The sequence below is a fragment of the Panulirus ornatus genome, chromosome 59, assembly GCF_036320965.1.
Source record: "Panulirus ornatus isolate Po-2019 chromosome 59, ASM3632096v1, whole genome shotgun sequence".
Classification (NCBI taxonomy): domain Eukaryota; kingdom Metazoa; phylum Arthropoda; class Malacostraca; order Decapoda; family Palinuridae; genus Panulirus; species Panulirus ornatus.
The window spans coordinates 22,708,507-22,726,861 of NC_092282.1; the positions used below are offsets into that span (position 1 = coordinate 22,708,507).

The window sequence follows — 18,355 nt, forward strand, 5'->3', positions numbered from 1 at the left end:
AACCACATCCACTTGTTCCATAACTTGCCAGGTTTCCATTGCTTCAAAGAATCTGAGAATTTTCTTCTTATTAACGGAAGATTTGAGAGAATCTTTGTTTCTTCTTTCTATGGTAGATTTACCATCCACTTTGGCTTTACCTCAGGCATCATTTCGTAGTCAAACGTCCCCAGAGTATTCACCATTTACACCAATTTTTTTATATATTTTTTTTCATTTTATTATACTTTGTCGCAGTCTCCCGCGTTAGCGAGGTAGCTCAATGAAACACGAAAGAATGGCCCAACCCACCCACATACACATGTATATACATACACGTCCGCACACGCAAATATACATACCTATACATCTCAAAGTATACATATATATATATATATATATATATATATATATATATATATATATATATATATATATATATATATATATATACTCACACAGACATATACATATATACACATGTACATAATTCATACTGTCTGCCCTTTATTCATTCCCGTCGCCACCCCGCCACACATGAAATGACAACTCCCTCCCCCCGCATGTGCGCGAGGTAGCGTTAGGAAAAGACAACAAAGGCCACATTCGTTCACACTCAGTCTCTAGCTATCATGTATAATGCACGGAAACCACATCTCCCTTTCCACATCCAGGCCCCACAAAATTTCCATGGCTTACCCCAGACGCTTCATGTGCCCTGGTTCAAACCATTGACAGCACGTCGACCCCAATATACCACATCGTTCCAATTCACTCTATTCCTTGCACGCCTTTCACCCTCCTGCGTGTTCAGGCCCCGATCACTCAAAATCTTTTTCACTCCATCTTTCCACCTCCAATTTGGTCTTCCACTTCTCCTCGTTCCCTCCACCTCAGACACGTACATCCTCTTTGTCAATCTTTCCTCACTCATTCTCTCCATGTGACCAAACAATTTCAAAACAACCTCTTCTGCTCTCTTAACCACACTCTTTTTATTACCACACATTTCTCTTGCCCTTTCATTACTTACTCGATCAAACCACCTCACACCACATATTGTTCTCAAATATTTCATTTCCAACACATCCATCCTCCTCCGCACAACTCTACCTATAGCCCACGCCTCGCTACCATATAACATTGTCGGAACCACTATTTCTTCACACATACACATTTTTGCTTTCCGAGATATCGTTCTCTCCTTCCATACATTTTTCAACGCTACCAAAACTTTCGCCCCCCTCCCCCACCCTACGACTCACTTCCTCTTCCATGGTTCAATCCGCTGCCAAATCCACTCCCAGATATCTAAAACACTTCACTTCCTCCAGTTTTTCTCCATTCAAACGTACCTCCCAGTTGATTTGTCTCTCAACCCTACTGTACCTAATAACCTTGCTCTTATTCACCAGTTTCGGCAGTGTCTCACCCGAATCAGCTACCAGCTCTGTATTATCAGCGAACAACAACTGACTCACTTCCCAAGCTCTCTCATCCACAACAGACTGCATACTCGCCCCCTCTTTCCAAAACTCTTGCATTCACCTCCCTAACAAACCCATCCATAAGCAAATTAAACAACCATGGAGACATAACCCACCCCTGCCGCAAACCGACATTCGCTGAGAACCAACCACTTTCCTCTCCTCCTTCGTACACATGCCTTACATCCTCGATAAAAACTTTTCACTGCTTCTAACAACTTGCCTCCCACACCATATATTCTTAATGCCTTCCACAGATAATCTCTATCAACTCTATTGTATGCCTTCTCCAGATCCATAAATGCTACATACAAATCCATTTGCTTTTCTAAGTATTTCTCACATACATTCTTCAAAGCATACACCTGATCCACACATCCTCTACGACTTCTGAAACCACACTGCTTTTCTCCAATCTGATGCTCTGTACATGCCTTCACCCTCGCAATCAATACCCTCCCATATAATTTCCCAGGAATACTCAACAAAATTATACCTCTGTAATTTGAGGACTTACTTTTATCCCCTTTGCCTTTGTACAGTGGCACTATGTAAGCATTCCGCCAATCTTCAGGCACCTCACCATAAGGCATACATACATTAAATAACCTTACCAACCAGTCAACAACACAGTCACCCCCTTTTTTAATAAATTCCACTGCAATACCATCCAAACCCGCTGCCTTGCCGATTTTCATCTTCCGCAAAGCTTTTACTACCTCTTCTCTGTTTACCAAATCATTCTCCCTGACCCTCTCACTTTGCACACCGCCTCTACCAAAACACCCTTTATCTGCCACTCTATCATCAAACACACTCAACAAACCTTCAAAATACTCACTCCATCTCCTTCTCACATCACCACTACTTGTTATCACCTCCCCATTAGCCCCCTTCACTGATGTTCCCATTTGTTCCCTTGTCTTACGCACTTTATTTACCTCCTTCCAAAACATCTTTTTATTCTCCCTAAAATTTAATGATACTCTCTCACCCCAACTCTCATTTGCCCTCTTTTTCACCTCTTGCACCTTTCTCTTGACCTCCTGCCTCTTTCTTTTATACATCTCCCAGTCATTTGCATTATTTCCCTGCAAAAATCGTTCAAATTCCTCTCTCTTCTCTTTCACTAATAATCTTACTTCATCCCACCACTCACTACCCTTTCTAACTGCCCACCTCCCACGCTTCTCTTGCCACAAGCATCCCTTGCGCAAGCCATCACTACTTCCCTAAATACATCCCATTCCATCCCCCACTCCCCTTACGTCCTTTGTTCTCACCTTTTTCCATACTCTACTCAGTCTTTCCTGGTACTTCCTCACACAAGTCTCCTTCCCAAGCTCACTTACTCTCACCACTTTCTTTACCCCAACATTCTCTCCTGTTTTCTGAAAACCTCTTCGCCTCCACTAGATAATGATCAGACATCCTCCCGTTGCACCTCAGCACATTAACATCCAAAAGTCTTTCTTTCGCGCGCCTATCAATTAACACGTAATCCAATAACGCTCTCTGACCATCTCTCCTACTTACATACGTATACTTATGTATATCTCTCTTTTTAAACCAGGTATTCCCAATCACCAGTCCTTTTTCAGCGCACAAATCTACAAGCTCCACCATTTCCATTTACAACACTGAGCACCCCATGTACACCAGCTATTCCCTCAACTGCCACATTACTCACCTTTGCATTCAAATCACCCATCACTGTAACCCGGTCTCGTGCATCAAAACTACTAACACACTCGCTCTGCTGCTCCCAAAACACTTGCCTCTCATGATCTCTCTTTTCATGCCCAGGTGCATATGCACCAATAATCACCCATCTCTCCATCCACTTTCAGTTTTACCCATATCAATCTAGAGTTTACTTTCTTACACTGTCACTTACTCCCACCACTCCTGTTTCAGGAGTAGTGCTACGCCTTCCCTTGCTCTTGTCTTCTCACCAACCCTTGTCCTCTCATATACACTAGAGGAAAAATGAAACTCTATATACAATGTTAACTATAATAAGACTTGGTGTATATTACATTAGGAGATACACAAGTACATTTCTTATGATCATTATCTTAAAAGTAATTTTTACAACTGTTTATCACTTATGTTTTAAAAAGAAGGGAAGGTCGGGAGTGAAGCACTTAAGACGAGCCCAGAGCAGTTGTAAGGTAGGATTTATAAGTATATTAAGTGTTAAATGCGAGGTAAATTCTAAAGTGAACCAGGTTTAGGAAGTATAGTAATATCACCTTGAAAATAAGTTAATTTGAGAAGCATGAATAGAAAATCCACTGATCATGGACTTGAGAAAGTAGGAAGATTACAATGATTGGATTTTATATATAAAGGGAGAAGATTATAACTGTCACATACTATGGATTATTTTTTATATCTTTTGTTTTTGTTTTTTCAAAGATGTGGCGGGGGTCTTCTGCTTTCTAGTCAACACGATCGCCAATGGAATGGGTGTATGTTTGACGCATTACGTGTGAGGAAAGCCAAAAAACAGGTGAGGAATATCCTTTTTTTTATTTTTTTCTTCGTAAATCATGTTTAGAAATTATAAATGAAGAGGGTTATAGACACGAGAGATGTGTAAGGGTTTAATGTGAATCTTAAAATCTTAGGGTAAGATTAATAATGGAATTAAGCAACTACTGCAGCTGTGAAACGACTATTGATATTCAAAAAAAAAATAAATTGTATGAACACGTACATATAACTGACCGTCTTAGGAAGGTCTCTTAAAAAATGGACATTGCAAAAAGACAACCGAAGGCTATACAAGTATAGGTTTGTCGACAGTGTATATATATAATAGTGTACTTTCTTATGTAGTATATCTTACACATGTAATATGTACAGTATCCGGCCAAGACTGAAGGCGACAAAAATAATACATTTTCGAATGACGTGGAATGTCTTACGACTGAATGCACCTTCGAATGATTTGAAAAAAAGACTTATTTACATACTGGAAGACATCATTTGCATATTAAAGGCATACATTACTGGAAGACTTTGTTACTTGTATATAATCATTGATTACAGGAAACTTTATGATTATAATGAAGGCTTAGGAAGACGATCCAAATGTATGGATGCAGATGAAATAGTTTGATTATAGGATAGTGCATCATGATGTGCGGTATAGAATAGATATAGAAGAGTGCACCGTGATGTAAGGTATAGAATAACTACAGAGGAGTGCACCAAATGTGTGGTATAGAAAAGTGCACCAGATGTGCAGTATAGAATAACTATAGAATAGTGCATCATGAGTGTATAGAATAACTATAGGATAGTGCATTATAAGTGTATAGAATAACTATAGAATAGTGCACCATAATGTGGCGATAAAGAAAATCTATAAAATAGAGCAACATGATGTGTGGCATAGAATAGTGCACCATAACGGGTGGTATAGAATAACTATACCACAGTCCACCATAACATGTGGTTATAGAAGAACTACAGAGCAGTACACCATGACGCGTGGTATAGGATAACTATAGATTAGTGCACCATGACTTATGATATAGAGTGACTATAGAATCCGGCAGTTATAGTCTTTGCTCAGCAGAAAAAGGTGTCACCTAGCAGAAACAGGTGTCACTCAGCAGGAACAAGTGTCACCTAGCAGAAATAGGTGTTACTCAGCAGAAACAGGCGTTTCTCAGCAGAAACAAGTGCCACTCAGCAGAAGCAGGTATCATTCATTAGAAACCGGTGTGTTACTCTAAAACGTTTCTTTGAATGTCATGTGATATATGGGGGGAGAGGAAAAACTGTGAGGGGAATTAATGACATCTAAGAGTTTCATATAATGTACAAGTCCTTGATAAGGTTAGGGGGTTTGATGTGAGCCTGGTAGAGAGTTGTACTCTCTGTGTTCTCTCTGGTATAGCCGTCTATATGGTCGTCTATACTACTGGTTGTCGAGGAGTGTTTAAACCCTCTGGGCTCGCCAACGTCCCCCTCTCCAACCTCATTATTTTCTGCTTCTTTTGGGTCCTCTTCTTGCCAAAGAGCGCCCGTTGCATCGCGTTTTCTACGCTTGGGTAAGGTGCTGGAGGTCTCGATACAGAGAACGATGAGTCGGTTGTCACAAGCAACCTTCTTCTGGTCCAGGAGCTTGAGCGTGGGCAAGGCCGAGGCCATTCCAAAGGTGCTGGACGAAGAGCTGGACCAATCTTTACAGCTGTGACTGAGGGATGTCTCACCATACTTGTTGGACCCGTGCCATACATACTTCACAGGCCTGTTGGGAAGAGACGTGCGCGCGCACCATGAGAAAGATGTGTACACTATGAGAAGGACGTGCACACCTTCGCTCAAAATCTTTTTCACTCCAACCTTCCACTTCCAATTTGGTCTCTTGCTTCTTGTTCCCTCCACCTCTGACTTATATATCCTCTTTCTCAATCTTTCCTCTCATTCTCTCCTTATGTTCAAACCATTTCAACACACCTGCTGATCTCTGTCACACACTTTGTATTACCACACATCTCTCTTACCCATTCATTATTATCTCGATCAAACCACCTCACACCACTTATTACCCTCATACATCACTTCGAACACATCCAACCTCCTCCGCACAACATTATCTTACAGCTCGCGCCTCGCAACCATATAACATTGTTAGGACTGCTATTCCCTTAAACATACCCATTATTGCTCTCCGAAATGACGTTCTCCCTTCCCACACATTCTTCAGTGCTCCCAGAACTATCGCCCCCTCCCCCACCCTATAACTCACTAACGCTACCATGGTTCCATTCGCTGCCATGTCCACTCCCAGATATTTAAAACTTCATTTTCTCCAATTTTTCTCCATTCAAACTCTCATCCCAACTAACGTGTCCCTCAACCCTGAACCTAATAAACCTTGCTCTTATTTACTCTCAACTTTCTCCTTTCACACACTTTTCCTAACTCAGTCACCAACTTCTGCTGTTTCTCACTCGAATCAGTCACCATTTCAGTATTATCGGCGAACAACAATTGACATTTCCCAGGCCCTCTCATCCCCAATAGACTGCACTCGCCCCTCTCTCCAGAACTCCTGCATTCACCTTCCTAACCACCCCATCCAAACACAAATTAAACAACCATGGGGACATCACAGACACCTATCACGGACCTACCTTCGCTGGGAACCAATCACTCTCCTCTTTTCACACACACACACATATATATATATATATATATATATATATATATATATATATATATATATATATATATATATATATATATATTATCCCTGGGGATAGGGGATTAAGAATACTTCCCACGTATTCCCTGCGTGTCGTAAAAGGCGACTAAAAGGGGAGGGAGCGGGGGGCTGGAAATCCTCCCCTCTCCTTTTTTTTTTTTTTTAATTTTCCAAAAGAAGGAACAGAGGGGGCCAGGTGAGGATATTCCAAAAAAGGCCCAGTCCTCTGTTCTTAACGCTACCTCGCCAACGCGGGAAATGGCAAATAGTTTAAAAGAAAAAGAAAAGATATATATATATATATATATATATATATATATATATATATATATATATATATATATATATATATATATATATTTATTTATTTATATTTATTCTGCTTTGTCGCTGTCTCCCGCGTTAGCGTGGTAGCGCAAGGAAACAGACGAAAGAATGGCCCAACCCACCCACATACACATGTATATACATACACGTCCACACACGCAAATATACATACCTATACATCTCAATGTACACATATATATACACACACAGACATATACATATATACACATGTACATAATTCATTCTGTCTGCCTTTATTTATTCCCATCGCCATCTCGCCACACCTGGAATAACAACCCCCTCCCCCCTCATGTGTGCGAGGTAGCGCTAAGAAAAGACAACAAAGGCCCCATTCGTTCACACTCAGTCTCTAGCTGTCATGTGATAATGAACCGAAACCACAGCTCCCTTTCCACATCCAGGCCCCACAGAACTTTCCATGGTTTACACCAGACGCTTCACATGCCCTGGTTCAATCCATTGACAGCACGTCGACCCCGGTATACCACATCGTTCCAATTCACTCTATTCCTTGCACGCCTTTCACCCTCCTGCATGTTCAGGCCCCGATCACTCAAAATCTTTTTCACTCCATCTTTCCACCTCCAATTTGGTCTCCCACTTCTCCTCGTTCCCTCCACCTCTGGCACATATATCCTCTTTGTCAATCTTTCCTCACTCATTCTCTCCATGTGACCAAACCATTTCAAAACACCCTCTTCTGCTCTCTCAACCACACTCTTTTTATTTCCACACGTCTCTCTTACCCTTACATTACTTACTCGATCAAACCACCTCACACCACATATTGTCCTCAAACGTCTCATTTCCAGCACATCCACCCTCTTGCGCACAACTCTATCCATAGCCCACGCCTCGCAACCATACAACGGTGTTGGAACCACTATTCCTTCAAACATACCCATTTTTGCTCTCTGAGATAATGTTCTCGACTTCCACACATTTTTCAAGGCTCCCAGAATTTTCGCCTCCTCCCCAACCCTATGATTCACTTTCGCTTCCAGATCCACTCCCAGATATCTAAAACACTTTACTTCCTCCAGTTTTTCTCCATTCAAACTTACCTCCCAATTGACTTGACCCTCAACCCTACTGTACCTAATAACCTTGCTCTTATTCACATTTACTCTTAACTTTCTTCTTTCACACACTTTACCAAACTCAGTCACCAGCTTCTGCAGTTTCTCACATGAATCGGCCACCAGCGCTGTATCATCAGCGAACAACAACTGACTCACTTCCCAAGCTCTCTCATCCACAACAGACTTCATACTTGCCCCTCTTCCCAAAACTCTTGCATTCACCTCCCTAACAACCCCATCCATAGACAAATTTAACAACCATGGAGACATCACACACCCCTGCCGCAAACCTACATTAACTGAGAACCAATCGGTTTCCTCTCTTCCTACACGTACACATGCCTTACATCCTCGATAAAAACTTTTCACTGCTTCTAACAACTTGCCTCCCACACCATATATTCTTAATACCTTCCACAGAGCATCTCTATCAACTCTATCATATGCCTTCTCCAGATCCATAAATGCTACATACAAATCCATTTGCTTTCTAAGTATTTCTCACATAAATTCTTCAAAGCAAACACCTGATCCACACATCCTCTACCACTTCTGAAACCACACTGCTCTTCCCCAATCTGATGCTCTGTACATGCCTTCACCCTCTCAATCAATACCCTCCCATATAATTTACCAGGAATACTCAACAAACTTGTACCTCTGTAATTTGAGCACTCACTCTTATCCCCTTTGCCTTTGTACAATGGCACTATGCAAGCATTCCGCCAATCCTCAGGCACCTCACCATGAACCATACATACATTAAATGACCTTACCAACCAGTCAACTATACACTCACCCCCTTTTTTGATAAATTCCACTGCATTACCATCCAAGCCTGCTGCCTTGCCGGCTTTCATCTTCCGCAAAGCTCCCACTACCTCTTCTCTGTTTACCAAATCATTTTCCCTAACCCTCTCACTTTGCACACCACCTCGACCAAAACACCCTATATCTGCCACTCTATCATCAAACACATTCAACAAACCTTCAAAATACTCACTCCATCTCCTCCTCACATCACCACTACTTATCACCTCCCCATTAGCCCCCTTCACTGAAGTTCCCATTTGCTCCCTTGTCCTTCGCACTTTATTTACCTCCTTCCAGAACATCTTTTTATTCTCCCTAAAATTTAATGATACTCTCTCACCCCAACTATCATTTGCCCTCTTTTTCCACCTCTTGCACCTTTCTCTTGACCTCCTGCCTCTTTCTTTTATACGTCTCCCACTCATTTGCATTTTTTCCATGCAAAAATCATCCAAATGCCTCTCTTTTATCTTTCACTAATAATCTTAATTCTTCATCCCCCCACTCACTACCCTTTCTAATCAACCCACCTCCCACGTTTCTCATGCCACAAGCATCCCTTGCGCAAGCCATCACTGCTTCCCTAAATACATCCCATTCCTCCCCCACTCCCCTTACCTCCTTTGTTCTCACCTTTTCCCATTCTGTACTCAGTCTCTCCTGGTACATCCTCTCACAAGTCTCCTTCCCAAGCTCACTTACTATCACCACTCTCTTCACCCCAGCATTCTCTCTTCTTTTCTGAAAACCCCTACAAATCTTCACCTTTGCCTCCACAAGATAATGATCAGACATCCCTCCAGTTGCACCTCTCAGCACATTAACATCCAAAAGTCTGTCTTTCTCGCGCCTATCAATTAACACGTAATCCAATAACGCTCTCTGGCCATCTCTCCTACTTACATACGTTTACTTATGTATATCTCGCTTTTTAAACCAGGTATTCCCAATCACCAGTCCTTTTTCAGCACATAAATCTACAAGCTCTTCACCATTTCCATTTACAACACTGAACACCCCATGTACACCAATTATATATATATATATATATATATATATATATATATATATATATATATATATATATACATATATAATTTGTTTATGGATGGGGTTGTTAGTGAAGTGAATGCAAGAGTTTTGGAAAGAGGGGCAAGTATGCAGTCTGTTGTGGATGAGAGAGCTTGGGAAGTGAGTCAGTTGTTGTTCGCTGATGATACAGCGCTGGAAGCTGATTCATGTAAGAAACTGCAGAAGCTGGTGACTGAGTTTGGTAAAGTGTGTGAAAGAAGAAAGTTATGAGTAAATGTGAATAAGAGCAAGGTTATTAGGTACAGTAGGGTTGAGGGTCAAGTCAGTTGGGAGGTAAGTTTGAATGGACAAAAGCTGGAGGAAGTGAAGTGTTTTAGATATCTGGGAGTGGATCTGGCAGCGGATGGAACCATGGAAGCGGAAGTGAATCATAAGGTGGGGGAGGGGGCGAAAATTCTGGGAGCCTTGAAGAATGTTTGGAAGTGGAGAACATTATCTCGGAAAGCAAAAATGGGTATGTTTGAAGGAATAGTGGTTCCAACACCGTTGTATGGTTGCGAGGCGTAGGCTATGGATAGAGTTGTGCGCAGGAGGGTGGATGTGCTGGAAATGAGATGTTTGAGGACAATATGTTGTGTGAGGTGGTTTGATCGAGTAAGTAATGTAAGGGTGATAGAGATGTGTGGAAATAAAAAGAGTGTGGTTGAGAGAGCAGAAGAGGGTGTTTTGAAATGGTTTGGTGACATGGAGAGCATGAGTGAGGAAAGATTGACCAAGAGGATATATGTGTCAGAGGTGGAGGGAACGAGGAGAAGTGGGAGACCAAATTGGAGGTGGAAAGATGGAGTGAAAAAGATTTTGAGTGATCGGGGCCTGAACATGCAGGAGGGTGAAAGGCGTGCAAGGAATAGAGTGAATTGGAACGATGTGGTATACCGGGGTCGACGTGCTGTCAATGGATTGAACCAGGGCATGTGAAGCATCTGGGGTAAACCATGCAAAGTGTGTGGGGCCTGGATGTGGAAAGGGAGCTGTGGTTTCGGTGCATTATTACATGACAGCTAGAGACTGAGTGTGAACGAATGTGGCCTTTGGTGTTTTTCCTAGCGCTACCTCGCACACATGAGGGGGGAGGGGGTTGTTATTCCATGTGTGGCGAGGTGGCGATGGGAACAAATAAAGGCAGACAGTATGAATTATGTACATGTGTATATATGTACATGTCTGTGTGTATATATATGTGTACATTGAGATGTATAGGTATGTATATTGTGCGTGTGTGGACATGTATGTATATACATGTGTATGTGGGCGGGTTGGGCCATTCTTTCGTCTGTTTCCTTGCGCTACCTCGCTAACGCGGGAAACAGCTACAAAGCAAAATAAATAAATAAATAAATATATATATATATATATATATATATATATATATATATATATATATATATATATATATATATAATTTTATTTTGCTTTGTCGCTGTCTCCCGCGTTTGCGAGGTAGCGCAAGGAAACAGACGAAAGAAATGGCCCAACCCACCCCCATACACATGTATATACATACCCGTCCACACACGCAAATATACATACCTATATATCTCAATGTACACATATATATACACACACAGACACATACATATATACCCATGCACACAATTCACACTGTCTGCCTTTATTCATTCCCATCGCCACCTCGCCACACATGGAATACCATCCCCCTCCCCCCCTCATGTGTGCGAGGTAGCGCTAAGAAAAGACAACAAAGGCCCCTTTCGTTCACACTCAGTCTCTAGCTGTCATGCAATAATGCCCGAAACCACAGTTCCCTTTCCACATCCAGGCCCCACACTACTTTCCATGGTTTACGCCAGACGCTTCACATGCCCTGATTCAATCCACTGACAGCACGTCAACCCCGGTATACCACATCGATCCAATTCACTCTATTCCTTGCCCGCCTTTCACCCTCCTGCATGTTCAGGCCCCGATCACTCAAAATCTTTTTCACTCCATCTTTCCACCTCCAATCTGGTCTCCCACTTCTCGTTCCCTCCACCTCCGACACATATATCCTCTTGGTCAATCTTTCCTCACTCATTCTCTCCCTGTGCCCAAACCATTTCAAAACGCCCTCTTCTACTCTCTCAACCACGCTCTTTTTATTTAAACACATCTCTCTTACCCTTACATTACTTACTCGATCAAACCACCTCACACCACACATTGTCCTCAAACATCTCATTTCCAGCACATCCACCCTCCTGCGCACAACTCTATCCATAGCCCACGCCTCGCAACCATACAACATTGTTGGAACCACTATTCCTTCAAACATACCCATTTTTGCTTTCCGAGATAATGTTCTCGACTTCCAAACATTCTTCAAGGCTCCCAGGATTTTCGCCCCCTCCCCAACCCTATGATTTACTTCCGCTTCCATGGTTCTATCCGCTGCCAGATCCACTCCCAGATATCTAAAACACTTTACTTCCTCCAGTTTCTCTCCATTCAAACTTACCTCCCAATTGACTTGACCCTCAACCCTAATGTACCTAATAACCTTGCTCTTATTCACATTTACTCCTAACTTTCTTCTTTCACACACTTTACCAAACTCAGTCACCAGCTTCTGCAGTTTCTCACATGAATCAGCCACCAGCGCTGTATCATCAGCGAACAACAACTGACTCACTTCCCAAGCTCTCTCATCCACAACAGACTTCATACTTGCCCCTCTTCCCAAAACTCTTGCATTCACCTCCCTAACAACCCCATCCATAAACAAATTAAACAACCATGTAGACATCACACACCCCTGCCGCAAACCTACATTCACTGAGAACCAATCACTTTCCTCTCTTCCTACACGTACACATGCCTTACATCCTCGATAAAAACTTTTCACTGCTTCTAACAACTTGCCTCCCACACCATATATTCTTAATACCTTCCACAGAGCATCTCTGTCAACTCTATCATATGCCTTCTCCAGATCCATAAATGCTACATACAAATCCATTTGCTTTTCTAAGTATTTCTCACATAAATTCTTCAAAGCAAACACCTGATCCACACATCCTCTACCACTTCTGAAACCACACCGCTCTTCCCCAATCTGATGCTCTGTACATGCCTTCACCCTCTCAATCAATACCCTCCCATATAATTTACCGGGAATACTCAACAAACTTATACCTCTGTAATTTGAGCACTCACTCTTATCCCCTTTGCCTTTGTACAATGGCACTATGCACGCATTCCGCCAATCCTCAGACACATCACCATGAGTCATACATACATTAAATAACCTTACAACCAGTCAACAATACAGTCACCCCCTTTTTTAATAGATTCCACTGCAATACCATCCAAACCTGCTGCCTTGCCGGCTTTCATCTTCCGCAAAGCTTTTACTACCTCTTCTCTGTTTACCAAATCATTTTCCCTAACCCTCTCACTTTGCACACCACCTCGACCAAAACACCCTATATCTGCCACTCTATCATCAAACACATTCAACAAACCTTCAAAATACTCACTCCATCTCCTTCTCATATCACCACTACTTATCACCTCCCCATTAGCGCCCTTCACTGAAGTTCCCATTTGCTCCCTTGTCTTACGCACTTTATTTACCTCCTTCCAGAACATCTTTTTATTCTCCCTAAAATTTAATGATACTCTCTCACCCCAACTCTCATTTGTTCTCTTTTTCACCTCTTGCACCTTTCTCTTGACCTCCTGCCTCTTTCTTTTATACGTCTCCCACTCATTTGCATTTTTTCCATGCAAAAATCATCCAGATGCCTCTCTTTTCTCTTTCACTAATAATCTTACTTCTTCATCCCACCACTCACTACCCTTTCTAATCAACCTACCTCCCACGCTTCTCATGCCACAAGCATCTTTTGCGCAATCCATCACTGATTCCCTAAATACATCCCATTCCTCCCCCACTCCCCTTACTTCCATTGTTCTCACCTTTTTCCATTCTGTACTCAGTCTGTCCTCACACAAGTCTCCTTCCCAAGCTCACTTACTCTCACCACCCTCTTCACCCCAACATTCACTCTTCTTTTCTGAAAACCCATACAAATCTTCACCTTAGCCTCCACAAGATAATGATCAGACATCCCTCCAGTTGCACCTCTCAGCACATTAACATCCAAAAGTCTCTCTTTCGCGCGCCTGTCAATTAACACGTAAACCAATAACGCTCTCTGGCCGTCTCTCCTACTTACATACGTATACTTATGTATATCTCGCTTTTTAAACCAGGTATTCCCAATGACCAGTCCTTTTTCAGCACATAAATCTACAAGCTCTTCACCATTTCCATTTACAACACTGAACACCCCATGTATACCAATTATTCCCTCCACTGCCACATTACTCACCTTTGCATTCAAATCACCCATCACTATAACCCGGTCTTGTGCATCAAAACCGCTAACACACTCATTCAGCTGCTCCCAAAACACTTGCCTCTCATGATCTTTCTTCTCATGCCCAGGTGCATATGCACCAATAATCACCCATCTCTCTACATCAACTTTCAGTTTTACCCATATTAATCGAGAATTTACTTTCTTACATTCTATCACATACTCCCACAACTCCTGTTTCAGGAGTACTGCTACTCCTTCCCTTGCTCTTGTCCTCTCACTAACCCCTGACTTTACTCCCAAGACATTCCCAAACCACTCTTCCCCTTTACCCTTGAGCTTCGTTTCACTCAGAGCCAAAACATCCAGGTTCCTTTCCTCAAACATACTACCTATCTCTCCTTTTTTCACATCTTGGTTACATCCACACACATTTAAACACCCCAATCTGAGTCTACGAGGAGGATGAGCACTCCCCGCGTGACTCCTTCTGTTTCCCATTTTTAGAAAGTTAAAATACAAGGAGGGGAGGATTTCCGGGCCCCCTGCTCCCGTCCCCTGTAGTCGCCTTCTACGACACGTGAGGAATGCGTGGGAAGTATTCTTTCCCCCTATCCCCAGGGATTATATATATATATATATATATATATATATATATATATATATATATATATATGAAAAATATAAGAAATAATCTAGAAAACTGAAACTTCTAGCTTGAAATGAAATGAAAAATGAATGTCACATAATGGTTCAACCTCTGGCTATGGAAAAGGGAAATGTATAATTTATTTACACAAACGTCAATAGTAGTTTTCATCAATTTAACCACTGTATCATACTGCCTGGTCCACTTCTCTTATAATGAAACTGGAATATAGGCTTATGATGTTTCTCAATTGTCTTCATTACACAAAGTACATCCATATCTTTGATACATGAGGGTAGGTAGTTGGTCATCCGCCATATATATATATATATATATATATATATATATATATATATATATATATATATATATATATATATGCACACACAACAGCATATTTAAAGTTATTCTTCTTTGCTATGTTCTCTAATTTTCTCTATTACTCTACCATTAGGCCAGTGCTCTGACGACACCGATTGACCCATCATTTAATAAATTCAAGCTTTCGCCCTCACAGAGACATCATCAGGAATCCACAAAGAGAGAAAAATATTGCGTCACAACACTTGTAAAGAAAAACTCAAAATTACAAGAGGAGTGTCATTCGTGCATGGGCAAAGAGAGCGATCAAGGTGTGCTCAACCTGGCAACTTCTACACCAAGAACTTTGACGTGTCCGGCAAATGTTAATTAATGATGGATATTCAGATATTGAATTTGAAACTATTGTGAAAAACTTGCTGCAGCAACATTTCGTGGCAAACAGACAACTTCAACGTGACAGCATTAAAGTTTAGTACAGGAACATATTTACGTCATATCGAAACGACGAGAAGGTGGTGCGAGATATTGTGGCCAGGAACTGCATAGCGATTGATGAAGACAAGGATATCAGTCTGGTAATATACTACAACAATCCGAAAACATGTTCGCTCGTCATGAACAACAATATGGTAGGTCGCTCTGGAAGTTTGAATCGTACCGATGTGGTATATGAGTACCCATGCAATATTGGGGGACTGTTAGCCCTCACCACATAAACTACATTGGACTAACAGCCTTCCCCCTCAGCCGCTTCTCGCTCCACTTACAAGAAGGTGGAATCCAACATGAACAAAAGTATGGAACGAGATGAACGAGGGAGATTATAATAACACCAGAATCATTACTAGCTGCAGTGATCGTAGGAGACTACAGATATTAGAAGCTATTCAGATTAAAGACAAAACATCCGTCATCAACACTTAGACAAACATGACCATCATCATACAGCTCTCTCATGGTCCGCAGATGGGAGGTACACGGATGGAACACGTCACTGACCCGCCACAAGCTACCGAGTCTGCTGCCACTGCTGGGCGTCAGGAACACGGTCCTACTGCTGGGCGTCAGGACCAAAGTCCTACTGCTGGGCGTCAGGAACACGGTCCTACTGCTGGGTGTCAGGACCAAATTCCTACTGCTGGGTGTCAGGACCAAAGTCCTACTGCTGGGCGTCAGGACCAAAGTCCTACTGCTGGGCGTCAGGACCAAAGTCCTACGCTAAGAAGGTCTGAGGGAATCGGACGAGTCCTACCTTACCTAAGCTTCACATCCGGACAGTAACGGACTCGCTTTGCCTTTCTTAGTATATTTAGTGATGGACTTTCTTGTGTAATATTGTTCTGTGTTCTTCCTCGATTGTAAGTTTTCTATTTTCTTGTTTCCTGAGATTGTTAATTTGTTTAGTGTTTCCCCAACTTTTATGTGCTATGTGCTGTGTTTTTACATTTTGTTTTGAGTTTTACTTTTCTTATGCAAGTTTTGTAAATCAGTATTTTTCTCTTATTGTAGATTCCTGATGATGCCTCTGTGAAGGTGCAAGCTTGAATTGATTAGATGAACTCCGGACAACTGGTGGTTGAGCACCCACCTGATGGTAGAATAATACTGAGAAAATTAGACAACATAAGAAAGAAGATTAATAAGTCTTAAGTACGCTGTTGTATTCAATTCTATGGGTAATGAAGAAAACCCACTCCCATTGTATAGTAATATATATATATATATATATATATATATATATATATATATATATATATATATATATATATATATATATATATATATATATTCAGGGAAGATGTCAGTATACAAGCAATGTATATGTTGAAGGAAGATGTCGGTATATAAGCAGTGTACATGTTCAGGAAGGATGAGCAGTGTATATACTGAAGATGTCAATACACGAGTAATGTATATGTTGAGGGAGTGTGTCAGTACATGATCAGTATACACGACATATACAGCGACTTCTGTCATAAGTTCCTCAGTCAGAGCTCCTGTCTTGGTTCCCTGTCACAGTCTCTTCGGACTTCCTTCCTTCTGCACAGTCCCTCCTGTTATAGATCACTCTGCCACAGCCCCTGCTGTCATAGTTCCCTCTGTCACAGCCCTTTTCTATCTCAAAGTCCTTTCTTTGAAAGCTCTCTCTATTACAGCCCCTTCTGTCCTCAGTCCTTTCTTTTATAACTCTCCCTGTTACAGCCTCTTCTGTCATAGTTCCCCTTGTCACAAAGCCATCGTTCAGACTTCCATCCGTCACAGATCTCTCTGACGCAGCCTTAAATGTCGAATCCCATTTGCTACACTCCCATCCGTCACCGTGACGCTTCTCTATCTCGTCTATCTCAGCCCCGCTTGTTACTTTCCCTTCTATTACAGTCGTCTATTCCGGTCTTCATTGTCAATTCCAGTCTGCCACAGTCCCATCTGGCTCTGCCTAAGTTTACCCCAGTCCCGTCAGTTAGATCCCTCTTGGTCACAGCTCATTCCGTCAGTTAGATCCCTGTTAGTCACAGCTCAACCCGTCAGTTAGATCCCTGTTAGTCACAGCTCATCCCGTCAGTTAGATCCCTGTTAGTCATAGCTCAGTGCCTCGTCCATCACAGAGCGCAGCAGCTTAAGTTTACGACGTCTGTAGTACATGTCAGGACGAAAATAAGCTGCAGACCCGTTAGTTATATTCCTGTTATGGTCCATTCTAACCCAGTCCTGTACGTTAGGATCCTGACTGTCACTCCAGTCCCGTGTGTTAGTCCTGATTATCCTCACTGGTATCCTGGTCCCGTAACTGAGACCCTCATTTGTCACATCCCCTTTTCTCACAGCTTTGTCACAGTTCCGTCTCTCACAGCAAACCCTCGTCCACTACAGCGCTGTTCGTTACACTCTCCAGTTTCGTCATTCACAGAAGCATTTGTTACAACCACGTTTGTAACGAAATAATCATTGCCTCGTCTGTCGCAACCCCACGTCACACAATGTCACCTACTACAGCCTCCTCCGTCACACTTGTCAACGAGTCATGTCTT

The 18,355-nt window shown here is 42.0% G+C and overlaps 1 protein-coding gene across 1 annotated transcript in view; it reads right to left on the reverse strand.

Moving 5' to 3' along the window:
• Positions 1-3,468: 3,468 nt before the first annotated feature.
• Positions 3,469-18,355, reverse strand: part of LOC139767236 (uncharacterized) — a 99,745-nt gene continuing 84,858 nt past the window's right edge. Inside the window, exon 24 of the mRNA XM_071696380.1 lies at positions 3,469-5,733. Coding sequence (XP_071552481.1) covers positions 5,292-5,733 — 442 coding nt within the window. The 3' untranslated portion in view covers positions 3,469-5,291. The remainder of the gene's footprint in view (positions 5,734-18,355) is intronic.